Raw genomic sequence first — 16,364 nt, 5'->3', positions numbered from 1 at the left:
TAAACAGAAACACCAGTAGACTAAGGCTGTGTATCCATGGGTTGATGAGAATGTGAGCCGAGGCTCACAGGAGGCCACGCTGTGCCCCCCCTCCCGGGAGCGGTGGCCCGGAATTCACAACCGCGTGCTCTCGGCAACTGGCAACTGTGCAGAACGCAAGCGCCTCAGATAACGAGAATCGACTGTGTTTTATGAGGTCCAAGCGTCAGTAAATTCTATCAGATGATGTTGTACCGTGCTGTAGCGTGCATAGTTCTGTAGCGCCCTGCCCTACGCTCTGTGTGCACGTGTCGCCTATGGGATCACGTGTAGTGTTGTCTCACCTGCTCCCAAACTTGTGTTTAACCCCTTCTTTTCTTACCTCTTCACACGTGGCCTGGTGAACCCCTCTCCTGGGCTCCCCACTCCCTCTCTCCCCCCGTCTTTCTCCTTGTCACAGACTTTTTACAGCCTCTCTTATTCTCTCCACAGCTGGCCCCCGAAAGGACACTCCCCGAGTCCCCAGCCGGGGGCCCTGCGTAGACCTGGAGTGGACACCCCCTCCTTCCCTTCATGATTCGTTCGTAGCGCAGGTAACCAGCCAGGGGTCCCAGTTCATGCCCGGAGGGGTGCTTGTCCCTCATTCCACCTCCCTGGGCCCACCCTGACCCCCAGGGAGGAAGGAACACTCCTTCTTGGCAGAATCTGGCTTAGCCACACCCTTCCACCCCTCCCCCTGCGGCCTTGGGCCCCCTGGGTCATCTGCACCATCCCCCTGCCTCCATGCCAACTGCAGGTGGGATCTTCTCCCCATTTTTCCCTTTTCTCCAGATTCTTTGCAGGTCTTGCCTTTCTATCCCCTGGCTGGGCCTTTCCCTCACCCCACCCCTGCCCTGGGCTGGGCGGGAAGGGCAGGGCTTGTAGGCCACAGACCTGGTGGTGACACGGGAAGAAGGAAGCATAGGTGGGGCTGGGATATGGAGCCGGAGAGAGCCTATTGTCACCACTGCCAAGTGCAGCCAGAGCCTGGGAAGGACCTCCGGGAACAGTCCCCAAGGCCAACTCTGGAAGGGAGAGTTCTTGTAGTGTGCGTAGGGGGGTGTTCCCGCCTGTTTCGCATGGCATGTTCTAGGCTGGGCTTGTTGACCCAAGGCCTGTGAAGTGTGCACATGTGTGTCCCACAGCCCTTGGGAAAGCATGTGTCACAGTTTGGGCCCACTTGCATGTTTTTGGCAGAAGGGTCTTTTGCCTTCTCAGATTCTCCAAGGCACTGTTCAGAGAAGACCTGAATAGTTTAGGACTGTTCATACGCAGAGCAGACGCCTGTCACACCCCGCTCTGAGCCAGACCCCGGCCCAGGGAGACAGGGCAGCCCAGGCTCTGGGCCAGACTCTGGGTTCAAGGCCTGGCTCTGCCCCCTGCTGGCTGGGAGATGAATGACGGTCTCTGGGCCCCCATTTACTCCTCTGCAACAAGGGGGTGGCAGGACCCATCTTGTGGGGTACCATGAGGATTAAAAGAGTTACAGGTGTGTGAAGCACTCAGCACCGGCCTGCACGTGATCAGGGTTCACTCAGTCTTGGTGGATGTCCTCATTGTGGGCATCAGATGCTGGGGAAGAGGTTGGGGGAGGAGGAAAAAGCAGCCATCTCTGGCTGGTCACCACCCCCACCCACACCCATAGACTCAAGGGAACAGAAACTCTGACCTTCCAGAGACCATGGTCCCAGGGAGTGGTCCTGGAAGGGAGGGTCCTGGCACACTGCCTATGTCTAACCTTGTCTCCCTTGCCCTCTCCCTGCCCCACGCGATTCAGTGGCGATGGATGATGAGGATGGGAGATGCTTACTAGACGTGATTTGGTGAGTAACGGACTCTCTCAGCCCTCCCTGTCCCCCCCTCCCCCGCCCCTCATCTCCTCAGTGTCTCTCCCCTTCTGTCTTTCAGTGACCCTCAGGCCCTCAATGACTTCCTACATGGATCCGAGAAGGTGAGTGCTGGGGCAGGCAGGGGACTTCCCGGGGTAGAGGGCTGTGGAATTGGGGGGCTGAGAGACCTGTGCCCCTGATTCAGTAGACATCTGCCTCATGCCTTCTGGGAGCTGGGCCTCGGGATTATGGCAAGAGCAGAAGAGAAGACAAATCCCTGTCCTCACGCCGTACACATTTCCTTGGTAAACAGAGCAGTAACTGCTAAAGGTGATCGCGGACAGAGCCCTGCAGCATAGGATAAGGAATAAGAATGTCACCGGCACAACAAAAATGGTTTAAAACAAAATGAATGGGGGGCAGGGGCCATGGCTTCTTTAGCTAGTGTAGGCGGGAGGTGACCTTGAAGGTGACCTTGAAGGATGAGAGGGAGGCACCCATGGTGCTCTGGGCAGGGGAAGGACAGGTAGAAATGCAGGAAAATTTGCCATGTTCGAGGAACAGAAAGAAGGCTGGTGGGGCCGGACAGAAGGGAAAACTAGTAGTGGTAAGACTGGAGTGGACAAAAGTCACCCTTCATGCAGGGCCTCGAACAAAGCGGGGGAGAGTGAAAGTACTGAGCCACGAGGAGTTGTATCAGTTATCTAGGGCTACGTAACAAATATCCCAGCACTTAGTGACTTAAAACAATTTGTTAGTGCTCTCACAGTTTCTAAGGGCTGGGACTTGGGGGAGCAGCTTAGCTGGGTGCTTCTGGCTCGGGTTCTCTCCTGAGGTTGCCGTCAGGATGTTGGCTGGGCTGCTCTCATCCGAAGGCTCGTCTGCAGCCGGAGGACATGCTTCCCCGGTGGTCTATTTCCCCGGGCTATTGGCTGGAGGCCTCAGGGCCTCACCACATCGGCCTCTCCCTAGCATCCTTGAGCGTCCTCACCACATGGCAGTCAGCTTCCCCCAGAGTGAGTGACCCGAGGGAGAGAGCCAGGAGGAAGCTCAGTGCCTCTTATGATCTCGTCTCTGAAGTCACACACCATCGCTTTTGTCACCGTGTATTCATTGGAAGCAGGTCACCAAGCCAGCCCACACTCCCAGGGAGGGGAACAGAGTGCCACTTCTTGGAAGGAGAAGCAGCAGATGATCTGTGGAGTGGGGGCGAGTGCAGTGGGATGAGGGTGGCCGCAGGCGTGGGGCGGGCAGTGGAGGGGTACCAGGTGCTGGCTTTGGGCCCTGTCTGGGGGTGCAGAGTCAACTAGACCTGCAGGTGGAGTAGATGTCGAGGAGGAGAGTGTCAGGTGTTGTGTCTCCGGAGGTGGGAATTTGGGGCGGATTCCACAAGGGAAGCTGTTGGCCGTGCCAGGCTGGCGTTCTGGAGAGACGTCCAGGTAGAGAGAAACCGGGGAGGCTGCGCTATGGACAGACATTCAGCGGGCACTTGTGTGGATGCCGGGCCCTGTTCTAGGCGTGAGAGATGCCCCTGGGAGTCGACCAGGTCCCTGCCGTCCCAGAGATGGGCTCAGCATGATGCGCTGGGTGCCTGGACAGCGGGGCATGCCGGGTACTTGGGCCGCATAGAGAAGGGAGTGACTTAGTGAGGCGGGACAGGCGGCTGTTGGGAGGAGGCAGTGACTGTGACAGGTCCTGGGGGACGTGCTGCCAGACTGGTGAAGGGGGAAGGCACGGAGGCAGGATTCTAGGGTTCCAGACAGGCGTGTAGGGAGAGCCTCAGACCCCGTGCCGGGGACACCTTGGGTTTTAAACATGCTGCCAAGCCCCTTTCTTTGGGGCTCCTTTATGGAGGCGGAATTTCCCTGTACTTCCTGCGCCCGCCGCCCACCCCCACCCCATCTTTGTCCTTTGGTCTGGTGTAACTTTAAATGGTTTTTGTTCTAGAGCAGGGCCTGCCCGCTGCCTGGCTGACCTTTGACCTTGGGTGGGGGCGGGTCTTGTTGCAGCTCGATGGCGATGACCTCCTGGATAACCCCGGGGAGGCCCAAAGTGCCTTCTATGAAGGTCCTGGGGTAAGTGGCCCAGGGGTTCTGGGAGGGGCCCAGGCTCTCAGTCATGGCTCATGTTGTCCTTGGAGGCGGCCTGCAGGAGGGAGGCCCTAACAGCAAGAGGGAGGGGGTCATGATCGTCCCTCTGGGGCACTTGCTGGGGGGGGGGAGGGCAGTCACAGACAGCTGTGTGGGGCAGAGGTGGGACCACGGTGGGATGGCCTGGCTCTGCCCACCAGCTCCTCGGGAAGAGGAGAGGGTCCTGGGTCCCGGGCCTTGGGGGTCTGTTGGTACAGAGTGGTCCTGGGGAGTTGAGGCAGATGCCAGCTCTGAGGTTCACTGAGGGACACTCTTATCGGGAGCAGAGAGTGTGGGAGTCTGGGGGCCGGTCCCTTCTTAGCTATGGTGGGGTGTGACCTGGGGGAGGGGGATCGACTGACGCAGACCTCTGTCTGCATCTGGAAAAAGAGGGCAGGGGTGATGAGCCAAGCCCAGAGTGCAGAATGCAGTGGGCATTAATTGAGCACCTACGTATGCCTGACTGTGCCAGTTGTCCTTGCCTCTTCTTCCTCCCCTTCCCATCCCTCCCGCCTCCTCTTTCTCCCTTCCCCCCTCCTCCTCCTATCTCGTCTCCCCCCTCCCACCCGGTCATCATAACTGTGATTCGCTGAACACTTACTATATGCTGCCAAGCCCCTTCCGGTCACTTTTATTTACTGTCCACAACAACTATAATAATATATTCTGAATAATTCCATCTTTCATAGTACAAATACCTACGAAGTCCCTGGTCAGGTTCTAAGCCTCCCGTATGTGAGGTCAGCAAACGTCACGACCGTCCTAGGAAGCGGGTTTGGTTGTGGCCATTTAGTGGTTAAGAGCTCAGAACCACCTGGTTCTGGGTTGGGGCCGAGTAGGGGCCCCCTCTCTCCGTCTGGGAAAAGAGGATGGGGGGGCAGTGCCCGCCTCACTGAGCTTGTTACCGACAACAACAACATGAGCGGCATAATAATAATGTTAAGCGATGCTTCTCGCACACTTGCTAAGGTGCCAGGTACCGCGGTAAGCCCTCCGTGTGGTTGAACTCGAGCTTTTTAACTCCCAAGTTTTGATCTATTATCTGGTCAAATACCAGTGGGGATTCCGTGCTCTTAGCATAATTAGCGCTTGTGCGATATTTGCTCAAATCGTCACACGTCTGTCAATTGTGTTCATCCTGGATCGCGATCTGGGACAGAGCGGGAGGCACTGAAGACGTGTCAGACTCAGCGCCACCCGTGCAAAATCGGGTTCACAGCCGTAGCTGCTGCTGCCTTTAACACAGCCGCGATCTCTTATCCGAAACCTCTGGGGCCAGGCGCGTTTCAGAATTCAGAATTTTTCAGATGCTGGGAGGTGATGTAGAATGTCACGTGGCACGCTCACCCACCTTTCCGTGGTCAAGAAGACTCCCGTTACATGGACAATTCATGGTCCTCCCCAAGAACGCCATGTCCCTTTTGGTCAGATTTTGCTACCGAAAGAGTTAGGAAGACATTTGCCATTTTCAGAGCCCTTTCAAGCTTTGGAATTGCAGATAAGTATCACGGGCCTTTACGGCTCCTTAAAGGATAGGCTTTATTCCTTTTTACTGATGTGGACAGACAGGGAAATAGGCCAGACTGAGCCAGCCCCAGGTTGTACGGCCAAACGGAGCTGGGATTTGAACCTAGGTCCAGCCACTCGCAGATGGAACATTCTCTCTGCCCATACTGCTCTGGCACAAGGGTCCTTTTGCTTCAGCCGAGCCCTGAGCCAGCCCCTTGCTAACCTCCGCTCTTCCCTTCCCACCTTACCCCGCCTCCAGCTCCATGTGCAAGAAGCTTCTGGCAACCACTTGAGCCCAGAGCCCACACAGCCGGCCCCCAGCGTGGACCTAGACTTCCTAGAGGATGCGATCCTGGGCTCGCCGGCTGCGGGGGGCGGCGGCGGGGGCGGCGGGGGTGCCGACCAGCCCTGCGACATCCTGCAACAGAGCCTCCAAGAGGCCAACATCACTGAGCAGACACTCGAGGCCGAGGCCGAGCTGGACCTGGGCCCCTTCCAGCTGCCCACCCTCCAGCCCGCAGATGGCGGAGCAGGCCCGGCAGGTGCCGGAGGGGCTGCCGCCGTGGCCGCTGGGCCCCAGGCCCTGTTCCCCGGTGGCACTGACCTTCTGGGGCTGCAGGCCCCACCCACTGTGCTGACCCACCAGGCCCTGGTGCCGCCCCAGGACGTGGTCAACAAAGCCCTGAGCGTGCAGCCCTTCCTACAGCCCGTGGGCCTGGGCAATGTGACCCTGCAGCCCATCCCAGGCCTCCAGGGCCTGCCCAACGGCAGCCCTGGGGGCGCCACGGCGGCCACACTCGGCCTGGCACCCATCCAGGTGGTGGGCCAGCCTGTCATGGCACTCAACCCGCCCACCTCCCAGCTCCTTGCCAAGCAGGTGCCCGTCAGCGGCTATCTGGCCTCGGCGGCTGGCCCCTCAGAGCCAGTGACCTTGGCGTCGGCCGGCGTCTCGCCCCAGGGGGCCGGCCTGGTCATTCAGAAGAACCTCCCCACCGCCGTGGCCACCACGCTCAACGGGAACTCGGTGTTTGGAGGGGCGGGAGTGGCCACGGCAGCGGCCAGCGGGGCACCCTCGGGGCAACCGCTGGCGGTGGCCCCCGGCCTTGGCACGTCACCGCTGGTCCCTGCGCCCAACGTGATCCTGCATCGCACGCCCACGCCCATCCAGCCCAAGCCTGCCGGCGTGCTGCCCCCCAAGCTCTACCAGCTGACACCCAAGCCGTTCGCCCCGGCGGGCACCACGCTCACCATCCAGGGCGAGGCAGGGGGCCTCCCGCAGCAGCCCAAGGCCCCCCAGAACCTGACTTTCATGGCAGCAGGCAAGGCCGGCCAGAACGTGGTGCTGTCGGGCTTCCCCGCACCTGCCCTGCAGGCGAATGTCTTCAAGCAGCCTCCTGCCACCACGACCGGAGCCGCCCCGCCGCCGCCCCCCGGGGCCCTGAGCAAGCCCATGAGCGTCCACCTCTTGAATCAAGGCAGCAGCATCGTCATCCCTGCCCAGCACATGCTGCCGGGCCAGAACCAGTTCCTGCTGCCCGGCGCACCCGCCGTCCAGCTCCCCCAGACGCTCTCAGCCCTGCCCACCAACGTCGGCGGGCAGATCCTGGCGGCCGCGGCGCCTCACGCGGGCGGACAGCTCATCGCAAACCCCATCCTCACCAACCAGAACCTGGCGGGGCCGCTGAGCCTGGGCCCCGTGCTGGCCCCCCACTCTGGGGCCCACAGCGCAGCCCACATCCTCTCGGCCGCCCCCATCCAGGTGGGCCAGCCGGCGCTCTTCCAGATGCCTGTGTCGCTGGCCGCGGGCAGCCTGCCCACACAGAGCCAGCCGGCACCCACCGGCCCCGCTGCCACGACCGTCCTCCAGGGGGTCACTCTGCCCCCCAGCGCCGTGGCCATGCTCAACACCCCCGACGGGCTGGTGCAGCCAGCTACCCCTGCCGCCCCGGGGGAGGCCGCGCCTGTCCTCACGGTGCAGACAGCCCCCCAGGCGCCACCGTCGGTCAGCACCCCACTGCCTTTGGGCCTCCAGCAGCCACCGGCGCAGCAGCAGCCCCCGCAGGCCCCGACCCCTCAGGCCGCCGCCCCGCCTCAGGCCACCACCCCCCAGCCCAGCCCAGGCCTGGCGTCTAGCCCAGAGAAGATCGTCCTGGGACAGCCGCCCTCTGCCGCCACCACGGCCATCCTCACTCAGGACTCCCTGCAGATGTTCCTGCCCCAGGTAACTGGGGCTCGGCTGGCAGGGATGGGGAGGGGGGAGGCAGGAGGGGGTGTGCTGCAGAGAGGGGCCAGGAGCTGGAGCAGAAACTGTGTGGTGGAGGCAGCGACCGGGGAGGGTCTGGTGGGCTACGGAGAGCATCTCAGAGGTGGCAGCCCTGCTCCCGGTCCATGTGTTCCCTCGGGGGAAGCCACAGGGTGACAGGGACTGACAGACAGACAAGGAGGGGGCCTGACTGGCCGACAGACTGACCGTCCGTCCTCCTGCTTGAGGTTGCGAGAATCACGGAGAGTGGTCAAGACATGGACAGACAGACAGACAGACGGGGAGGGAGGCTGCGGGCAAGACAGAGCTGGAAGATTGGCAGGGCCTGAGAGGACCAAGCTGGGGTTGTGGCCTCCCTGGTACCTGGACCCCGGGGCTCCCGGCCACGCTGGCCTCTGCGCCCAGCCTCTCAGTGCCCATCTGCCTGGTTCCCACCCCCACCCCCGGAGCCTCGGGGAGGCTGGGGTCTCGGGGTGGGGAGGCTGCGGGTCCATGGGGCGGCCTTCTGACCCTGTGCGGGCTGCCCGTTTTAGGAGAGGAGCCAGCAGCCCCTCTCCGCAGACGGCCCCCACCTCTCCGTGCCCGCCTCGGTCATAGTCAGCGCCCCGCCTCCCGCCCAAGACCCAGCCCTGAGCACCCCCATCGCCAAAGGAGCTGGCCTCGGCCCTCAGGCCCCCGACAGCCAGGCTTCCCCAGCGCCGGCCCCCCAGGTAGATGAATCCCAGCAGCCTCTGTCCCAGCTCAGACCGAGCCTTGCCCCTGCGACCCCTCCTCCCACTCCCTCCTCCCCGCTCTGGCTGCCCTGCCTGCCTCTCTGTCTTGCTGGCTTGGGAAGGGTGCTCCTTCGCTCCCCAGATATTTCCTGAGGGTCTTCTGACAGTCATGGACTCCTGCGACCCGGGCCAGACCTGGGGGAGCCCACACTCTAGGCAGAGGGGCACACAGCAGGCAGGACTTCCCTAGAATTCTCATGTTCACATCTGGGTAGGCAGCACACTCAGGGGGTTCACATCTCTAAAGCTACCAAAGGTCTCTCGGAAAAGCCCCTTCTCCTGAACCACAGCCCCCTGCTTTCCCGAGGGCGGTTTCTTGCAGCCCTTTCCACGCACGGATAAGGAGAGTGGCACCTGGATTCTTTCCCTCCCATTGTTACAAACACGGTAGCATGCTCGGCAGTCTTGCTCATTTAAAGATTTGTCTTGGAGACGGTGCTTCCTTCTTCCGTAGGAGCACATGGTGCTCCCGCTGTGTGCGCGCGCTTTCTTTCTCTTCCCGGTCCTTGTTGTCAGGCAGTTAGGTTGCTTCTGCTCTTTTGCTGTGATGAGCGAAGCCGCAAAGGATGACTGTACATGTCTCACTATGTAGGGTAAGTTCTCAAAGAGGGAAGTGCTGGGTCCATCAGAGGCCATTTGTGTTTTCTCTGGAGTTGTCAGCGCGTAAGCCTTGCCAAATTTAAAATTTGGGTTATTGGTCCTTGTTGATTCGTAGAAACTCTTTACATATTAGGAAGATTAGCCTTTGTCTCATGTGAGTCATAAGCACATGAGTTTAGAGAGGGCTCCCTTTTATTCTGGAAGGGGGGGATGTTATACTCATTCAGATGAGATAGTAAGAAGAGGAGGAGGGAATGACGTCAGCAAGGTCAGGGTGACAGAAAGCAGTGGGGGCTTTGGCCTTAAACAGTCATGATTTCGCTCTCCAGTTCTGCTGCTTGCCACGTGGCCTTAAGCAACCAGTTTCTTCTTTCCTTAAACAGATTATTTGGGGAAGGAGGGCACTTAGTATGTGCCTGGCCTTGTGCTGACCCTGTGCAATTCCCCATAACTGCTGAACCTTGATTTCTTCATCTGGAAAATGGGAATAATAGTTTCTTAGAGACCTCTTAGGAGTGAGTTAACATATGCTTAGCACAGAGTAAGCCCTTGAGAAATATTTGCTATTTTTGTTATTATTGTTGTGGGATAGAACAGGATCTGGTCCAGAATCACTGTCGAGAGGGACACGGGGTCAGGATGGCCTCAGGCCATCTCTCCCCCAGAAGGAGAAAGAAGCAGAAGTGGGGGAGGGACAAGAGGCCAGGAGCCACCTGTCCTTTGAGCCACTCCAGTTGGAAGCAGTGACTAGAGTGGGTCAGATACAGGCCTAGATCCCTCGGGCAAGCGGCTTCCCCTCCCTGAGCCTCCCACGGTCAGGTGTACCAGGGGTTTTGTAGAATCGGATAAATCGGTGGAGGAAATCATTCACTGATAAAATCAAGCTCACGCATGGGAGCCCGCCCTGTGCTGGCTCCGTGCTGGGTAGCCCCAGTGCAATCAAAGGGAGAGAATGTTCTCGAACGAGATGTGGGTCAGCTGCAGGGAAACAGCCCGAGAGATGAAAGCATTGAAGGGAGCAGGGTCCCCATGAGGAGACAGGGGAGGAACCCACTCTAGGGAGAGAGAGCAGGAACACCTCAGGAAGGGGAAGTATTTAAGCCGAGGCCTGAAGAAAGAGAAGTTGTGGGGGGCAACAGCATGTGCAAAGGCCCTGAGGCAAGGACAACCTTGGGATGTCAAGGGATGGAAAGTAGGCCGAAGGGGAGTGGAGGGAGGTCGGGTCAGAGAGGTTGGCAGTGCCTCGTGGGCCAGAGTTTGGACCTGGCCAAACCACTCGAGAGCTTTCAGCTGGGCCGTGGCATGGCCTTTCTGTGATCCCTCTGGCTTCCAGTGGAAAATGGTTTGGTGGGCAACAAGAATGAAGCCCAGAGATCCTCATGGGACAAGATGACAGGGCTTCAAAGACCAGGGCGGTCACAGCGATGACAGAAGGAAGTAGAAGGATTCAGGGCCTAGTTTGGAGCTTGCTTTAGGGGTTAGAGGCATGAGGAAGAGAGCGTTATGTAATGGAATGGTAGCATTTCTGTTGTTTCTAAGTGCTGTTCAGAACCCTTTCCAAGCGTCCTCTCATTTCATCCTCCCATCAGGTAGGTGGTAGACACTCTCCCCATTTTACAGATGAGGAAACAGACGCACAGAGATTAAGTAGCTTGCCCAAGTTTCCTTAGCTGGTAGGGCCTGGATTCAAACCCGAATGGTTAGTGGCCAGAGCACCTGAGGTCTCGGGAAAGCCAGACCTGAGCGTGAGTCCCAGCTCTGCTTAGCATCAAAGGCCCTGAGACGTGGTTTACCTGTCTGCCAAATGGGACAAAGCCGCCGACCTCCCGCTGGCTCTGCACAGAGCGGGCGTCTCCGTGAGCAGATACGGGCCATGAGCAGTAAGGGTAGCAACGAAGCTGTGCGTGACCTTTGAGAAGACATGTCAGCTGCTTCAGCCCACATTCCCCACGCACCTGCTTGGTGCCCAGCCCTTTGCAGGGAGGTACAGGCGAGGCAGCCCCGGCCCCGCCCTCTCGGGGCTCACAGTCCAGGGATGGATTTTGTCATCACTATCCTAGCTCTTGAAACTGTCCCTTGATGGGGCCCCTGACTGTCTTCTTAAGGAGGGAGCCCTGACCGTCCTGCTAAGAAAGCTCAAGGCCTGCCGTGTTTTGTCTACAGTTGGCTTACAAACACACACAAGCTTTGTCGTTGTCACGCAAAGAGCGTCACCCAGGCGTGGTTTGAAAAACTTGGTTTAAAAAGAAAAAAGGGCATACAGTTAAAGTGAGTCTTCCCTTTCGGGGCATTTCTGGCCCTTTCCCCATAAATGCCCACCCCCGCGGATTTCTCTGTGGAGCCCCGCCGTGTCCTTACAGCACACGCACTAGCGACACTGGGGGCCGGGTCATTCTCCATTGGGGGGGGCCGTCCCGAGCTTGGTAGCCCGCCGAGTAGCATCCCTAACCTCCAGCCATCTGTTGCCAGCAACAGCCCTTCTCCAGGTGGGACAGTCTTGGCGATCGTTGGAGATTGCCAGGTGTCACCTGGGGGACGGAATCGCCTGGAGTGGGAACTCCCTCATTGTCTGAGCTCGGAGCCCGTTAGACATGACAGCGTGCATGTGCACATGTGGGCACACACGCTCCCTTCTTACACACGGAAGCGCACCGCGCCTTTCTTCTGTACCTTGCTTTGCTCGTTCAGCCAGATCTCTTGGACTGCTGACTTGCAGGCTGGGACGTGTGTGTGTGCGCACGCGCATGCGCGCTTTCACAGAATGATTCCCACCCATTTAAAACATTTTTAATTTTTAGAATTAGGTATTATGGTCACATCATCATCATGTGATCAACATCAATCATCAAAAAGCTTTTTTTTTTTTTTTTTTTTTTGAGAAGGAGAGAGACCACGGTGGAGTAACGGGGAGAGAGAGAGAGATAATCTTTTTTTTTTTTTTTAAGATTTTATTTATTTGGCAGAGATAGAGACAGCCAGTGAGAGAGGGAACACAAGCAGGGGGAGTGGGAGAGGAAGGAAGCAGGCTCACAGCAGAGGAGCCTGATGTGGGGCTCGATCCCATAACGCCGGGATCACGCCCTGAGCCGAAGGCAGATGCTTAACCTCTGTGCCACCCAGGTGCCCTGAGAGAGAGATAATGTTAAGCAGGCTCCATGCTCAGCATGGAGCCCAACATGGGACTTGATCTCATGACCCTAAAATCATGACCTGAGTCAAAATCAAGAGTTGGACACTTCATGGACCAGCCATCCAGACACTCCCAAAAGCATTTTTTAAAGTAAGGGGATTGGTTAAGCATCTGCCTTTGGCTCAGGTCATGATCTCAAGGGTCCGGGATCGAGCCCCACATCGGGCTCCCTGCTCAGCAGGGAGTCTGCTTCTCCCTCTCCCTCTCCCACTCCCCCTTCTTGTGCTCTCTGGCTCTCTCTAGCTCTCTGTCAAAGAAATAAATGAAATCCTAAAAATAAAAATAAAAAATAAAAAAAATAAAGGGGAAAGTGTCCCAAACCCATGCTTACGTTCCCAGCCCACCTGCCCCTCCAGAAAACCACAAGTACTTAGCTGTCGTGTATGCTTCCAGTTGTTTGCGCACAAGCAGCCTAGTGTAAATGTGGATTTACGTTTCTCTCCGCCCGGAAGGTAGCACGTGAAATGCTTGCTTTGGCAGTGTGTGGAGAGGTTCCTGATCCCTTGCTAGAGTTGTGAAGTATTCCTCCGTAGGGATGGACTGTCATTCATTTCCCCTGTAAATGCTGTGTAGATGCACGCTAGCCAAGTCCAGGCTTTGTCCCTCCCCACACAGCTGTAGTAAACAACTTGTCGACCTGTCATTTCCCACACGTGCACCTGCGTCTGCCAGGTCATTTCCCGGAAGCCTGTTTGCTGGATCAAAGCAAATGTGTGCTTAGAATTTGCACAGCTGCTGCTGAATCGCATCACCCTGGAGTCGTAGCACGTTGTGCCAGTGACCCTCAAAGGCGATAGAAGAGACTGTCTTTATGAGACACGGCTCGTTCCTAATGCGATGAGTGGAAAAGGTTGCACGGGGTGCTTTCGATGGCCATTACTCTTAGTATAAATGAGGTGGAGCCTCTCTCGAACTATATAAGCCTTCTGTGTTTCCTTCTCTGTGCACTGTCTTATCACATCCTTGGCCCCTTTTTCTCATCGGTTCTTGTTCTTAGTGATTTCTGGAGGCTCTTTATATATGATGGAAAACAATTCATCTGTGCAACGAATTGCAGCTGTTTCCCCAGCTGTATCATTTGGTTTTTTGACATGGTTGGGGAAGTGGGGGGGGGGTGTTTGTATTTTTAATGAGTACAAGATAAACTTTTTCAGTTTTTATTTATTTTTTATTTATCTATTTATTTTTTAATTTTTTTAAAGATTTTATTTATTTATTTGACAGAGAGAGAGACAGCCAGCGAGAGAGGGAACACAAGCAGGGGGAGTGGGAGAGGAAGAAGCAGGCTCCTAGCGGAGGAGCCTGATGTGGGGCTCGATCCCAGAACACTGGGATCACGCCCTGAGCCGAAGGCAGACGCCCAACGACTGAGCCACCCAGGCGCCCCTCAGTTTTTATTTTTAAACGCTTACCAAGAATTTCAAACAGATAGCAACATTGTACGAATAGTATAGAGGACTCATGGGAGTTCTTTACTCTTTACCCGCGTGTATTAGTTATCTGTTGCCGTGTAACAAATGACCCCCGAACTTAGCAGCTTTAAACAACAAGCATTAACTTCTCTCATGTAGCTTGTAAGGATCAGGAGTCCGGAAGCAGCTTAGCTGGCAGGTGCTGCCTCATAATGTCTCATGAGGTTAGAGTCAACCAGGGCTTCGTTCATCGGAAGGCCCAACTGGGCTGGAGAATATGCCTCAGCTCCTCCCTACAAAGGCTTGTCCAAAGGGCAGTTTATATCATGCTCTGCAGTTGGCTTCCCCCAAAGGAAATGATCCAGAACGGAGAGTCCCGGGATGGAAGGTGCAGCCTTTTCTGTAACTGAATCTTGGAAGTTGGCATCAGATCACTTCTGCCAAATCTGTTGGTCCCAGAGACCAAGCCTGAGGACCGTGTGGGAGGAGACCAAATAATAACAAGGTGGGGATCGCGGCGGGGGGGGGGCGCCTCGGAAGCTGGCTGCCGCCCAGATTTTTCCACCCTTAGTGTCTTGCTACATTCGCTTTACCCTCCGCTCTCTTGATACGTTTACATTTTTATTCAGAATCATTGGAGAGTAAATTGCAGACCTTCTGCTCCTTTACTCCCTGATGTCTCAGCCTTTGAGAACGAGAACTCTCTCCTACTTGGCCACGGCAGGGTTATCAAATTCAGATTTAGTGCTGAGACGATACCATTATCCACTGTGCGCAATCTAGTGTCCCCAGTTGTCCTGCGGTCATGTCACGCATTCTCTCCTGATTACACTTAGCTTTCGGGCGCGTTTCTTTCTCCACACCAGCCCCGATCACACACTTTCCAGGGCTTCATGCGAGGTGGCCAGCTGTCTTCCTTACCCTTACCAAAGCCTGTTGTTTTCCTCTGTTCTCTGTTGTCAGTGCTCCCCCAATGGGGGAGCCCTGTGATGCTTCTTATCAGTGATTCCTCGAGGGCGGATTACCAGGTCAGAGGACACGACCCTTTCAAAGTCTGCAGACCGGAGGGCTGTCTAGGTGACAGCCTCAGCAGCCCCTTCTGAGAGCCAAGGGCTTCTCCGATCTCTTCTCAGAGGTGGCAGGCCTTTGGGGATGTGTGTGGACGGATTGGTTAGGGGGGTTTTGTTTTGAATTGCCAGAAGTTATTTGGGGCCAGCCTTGGACGGGGTGTTGGAAGGGTCCAGGGCATTGGAGGCTTCAAGCAAGTCGTAACCTCGAAATCACAAGCCGGCCCACTTTGGGGGCTCAGAGCAAAGAGCCCCGGCTTTGGAGCGTGGCAGCTTTGATGGCCTTGGGCCAGTGCCCTGAACCCGCTGAGCCTGAGTCGTCCTCGGACAACTTGGAGGTCACTGGGCAGAGGGGAGGCAGGGAGGCTCAGGACCAGCCATTTTGGCTCCCAGGCCTCGGTTTCTCATCTGCGAAATGGTTCCAGCATTTTCGCTGCTTTCAGGGCCACAGAGCGACCAGACAAGGGGGTGCCCATGCCACATCGGTGTGGGCTGTCACCGGGGTGTGGCTTCGGTGCCAGCCCAGGGCCGGGGACTTAGCTGGCACCTGCTGGGGAAGCAGTGGCTGCTGAGATTAGGACTCTGGGGGAGGACCGACCGTGCGGAGGTGCTGTGTCCCAGGTGTGTTTTTGGCAAGGTCCTGGTGTCCGTATCACAGACTAGCGCCCAGCTGTGTTGTGCAAGTCTGATACACACAGACATACGTGCCCATACCTGCACGCTCACGTGGGACCCAGGGAGGCCTGCAGTCACGGCCACACATGCACACAGAGGCAGAGGTCACGGACATTTAGAGGGACCCGCCCCGCCCCTCAGTTGTCATCCTTAGCCCCAGCTCTCTGGGCCCCCCCGGCACCCCCTCCCTCCCGCCCCGCGCCTTCCACAGCCGGCAGCCCCGTGCTCTGCAGCCACTCCATCCGTGCTGGGTTCCGTCTCCCGGGGGGTGGGCTGGACAATCAGGCCCCGCAGGGCTGGCGGCTGGGATGCTGCCCCCATCCAGCCGCCTCCTTCCCCTCCGCTGCTGTGCTCGTGCTCCCTGGCCCCCTGCCTCCCCGCTGGGCAGCTGATGTGGTGCCCCCTGCCGCCGCCACTGCTTCCTCTGCTGCTGCCCCCGAACCCTGCAGAGCTCACCTTCGTCTGGGGGGTGGGGGGGCAGATGGGGAGGGGGGTGAGAGCAGAGGGAAAGGTCTGGAGATGAGGCGGGGGCAGGCGGAGGGGTGAGGTGGGGACATGCAGGGTGAGGTGGGGACAATACAAGGGTGAAGTGGAAGACAGGTGCAGGGGCGAAATGGAGGACAGGTAGGTGGAGGGATGAGGAGGGGACAGGTGCAGGGGGGTGGGGTTGGGGGCAGAGGTAGACAGGTGAAGTGGGGAGTTCAGAAATGAGAGGTGGGAAGGAGAGCCATGGTGGAGTCCTTTCTGTCCAGACAGAGGTGGGTGGCTAAGAAGGAGGGTTTCTGGTGGGCGTGGCTGGGGTCCCCAGTGTCTTGGGGCAGTGGGAGCCAAGGTTGGTTCTGACGCCCGCCCCCTCCCCTCTACCTCCCTCCCCTGCCCAGATCCCAGCAGCGGCTCCG

General features: G+C 57.7%; 1 protein-coding gene across 1 annotated transcript in view; it reads left to right on the top strand.

The window, feature by feature from the left end:
- The first annotated feature begins 465 nt into the window (after positions 1–465).
- Positions 466–16,364, top strand: part of BICRA (BRD4 interacting chromatin remodeling complex associated protein) — a 22,129-nt gene continuing 6,230 nt past the window's right edge. Inside the window, exons 1-7 of the mRNA XM_034638988.1 lie at positions 466–572; positions 1,796–1,841; positions 1,927–1,969; positions 3,857–3,922; positions 5,745–7,706; positions 8,282–8,458; positions 16,347–16,358. Coding sequence (XP_034494879.1) covers positions 1,801–1,841; positions 1,927–1,969; positions 3,857–3,922; positions 5,745–7,706; positions 8,282–8,458; positions 16,347–16,358 — 2,301 coding nt within the window. The 5' untranslated portion in view covers positions 466–572; positions 1,796–1,800. The remainder of the gene's footprint in view (positions 573–1,795; positions 1,842–1,926; positions 1,970–3,856; positions 3,923–5,744; positions 7,707–8,281; positions 8,459–16,346; positions 16,359–16,364) is intronic.

Source organism: Ailuropoda melanoleuca, chromosome 12 (assembly GCF_002007445.2).
Source record: "Ailuropoda melanoleuca isolate Jingjing chromosome 12, ASM200744v2, whole genome shotgun sequence".
NCBI lineage: Eukaryota > Metazoa > Chordata > Mammalia > Carnivora > Ursidae > Ailuropoda > Ailuropoda melanoleuca.
The sequence above is the reverse complement of the archived record's forward strand: the minus strand, read 5'-3'. Positions and strand labels throughout refer to the sequence as shown.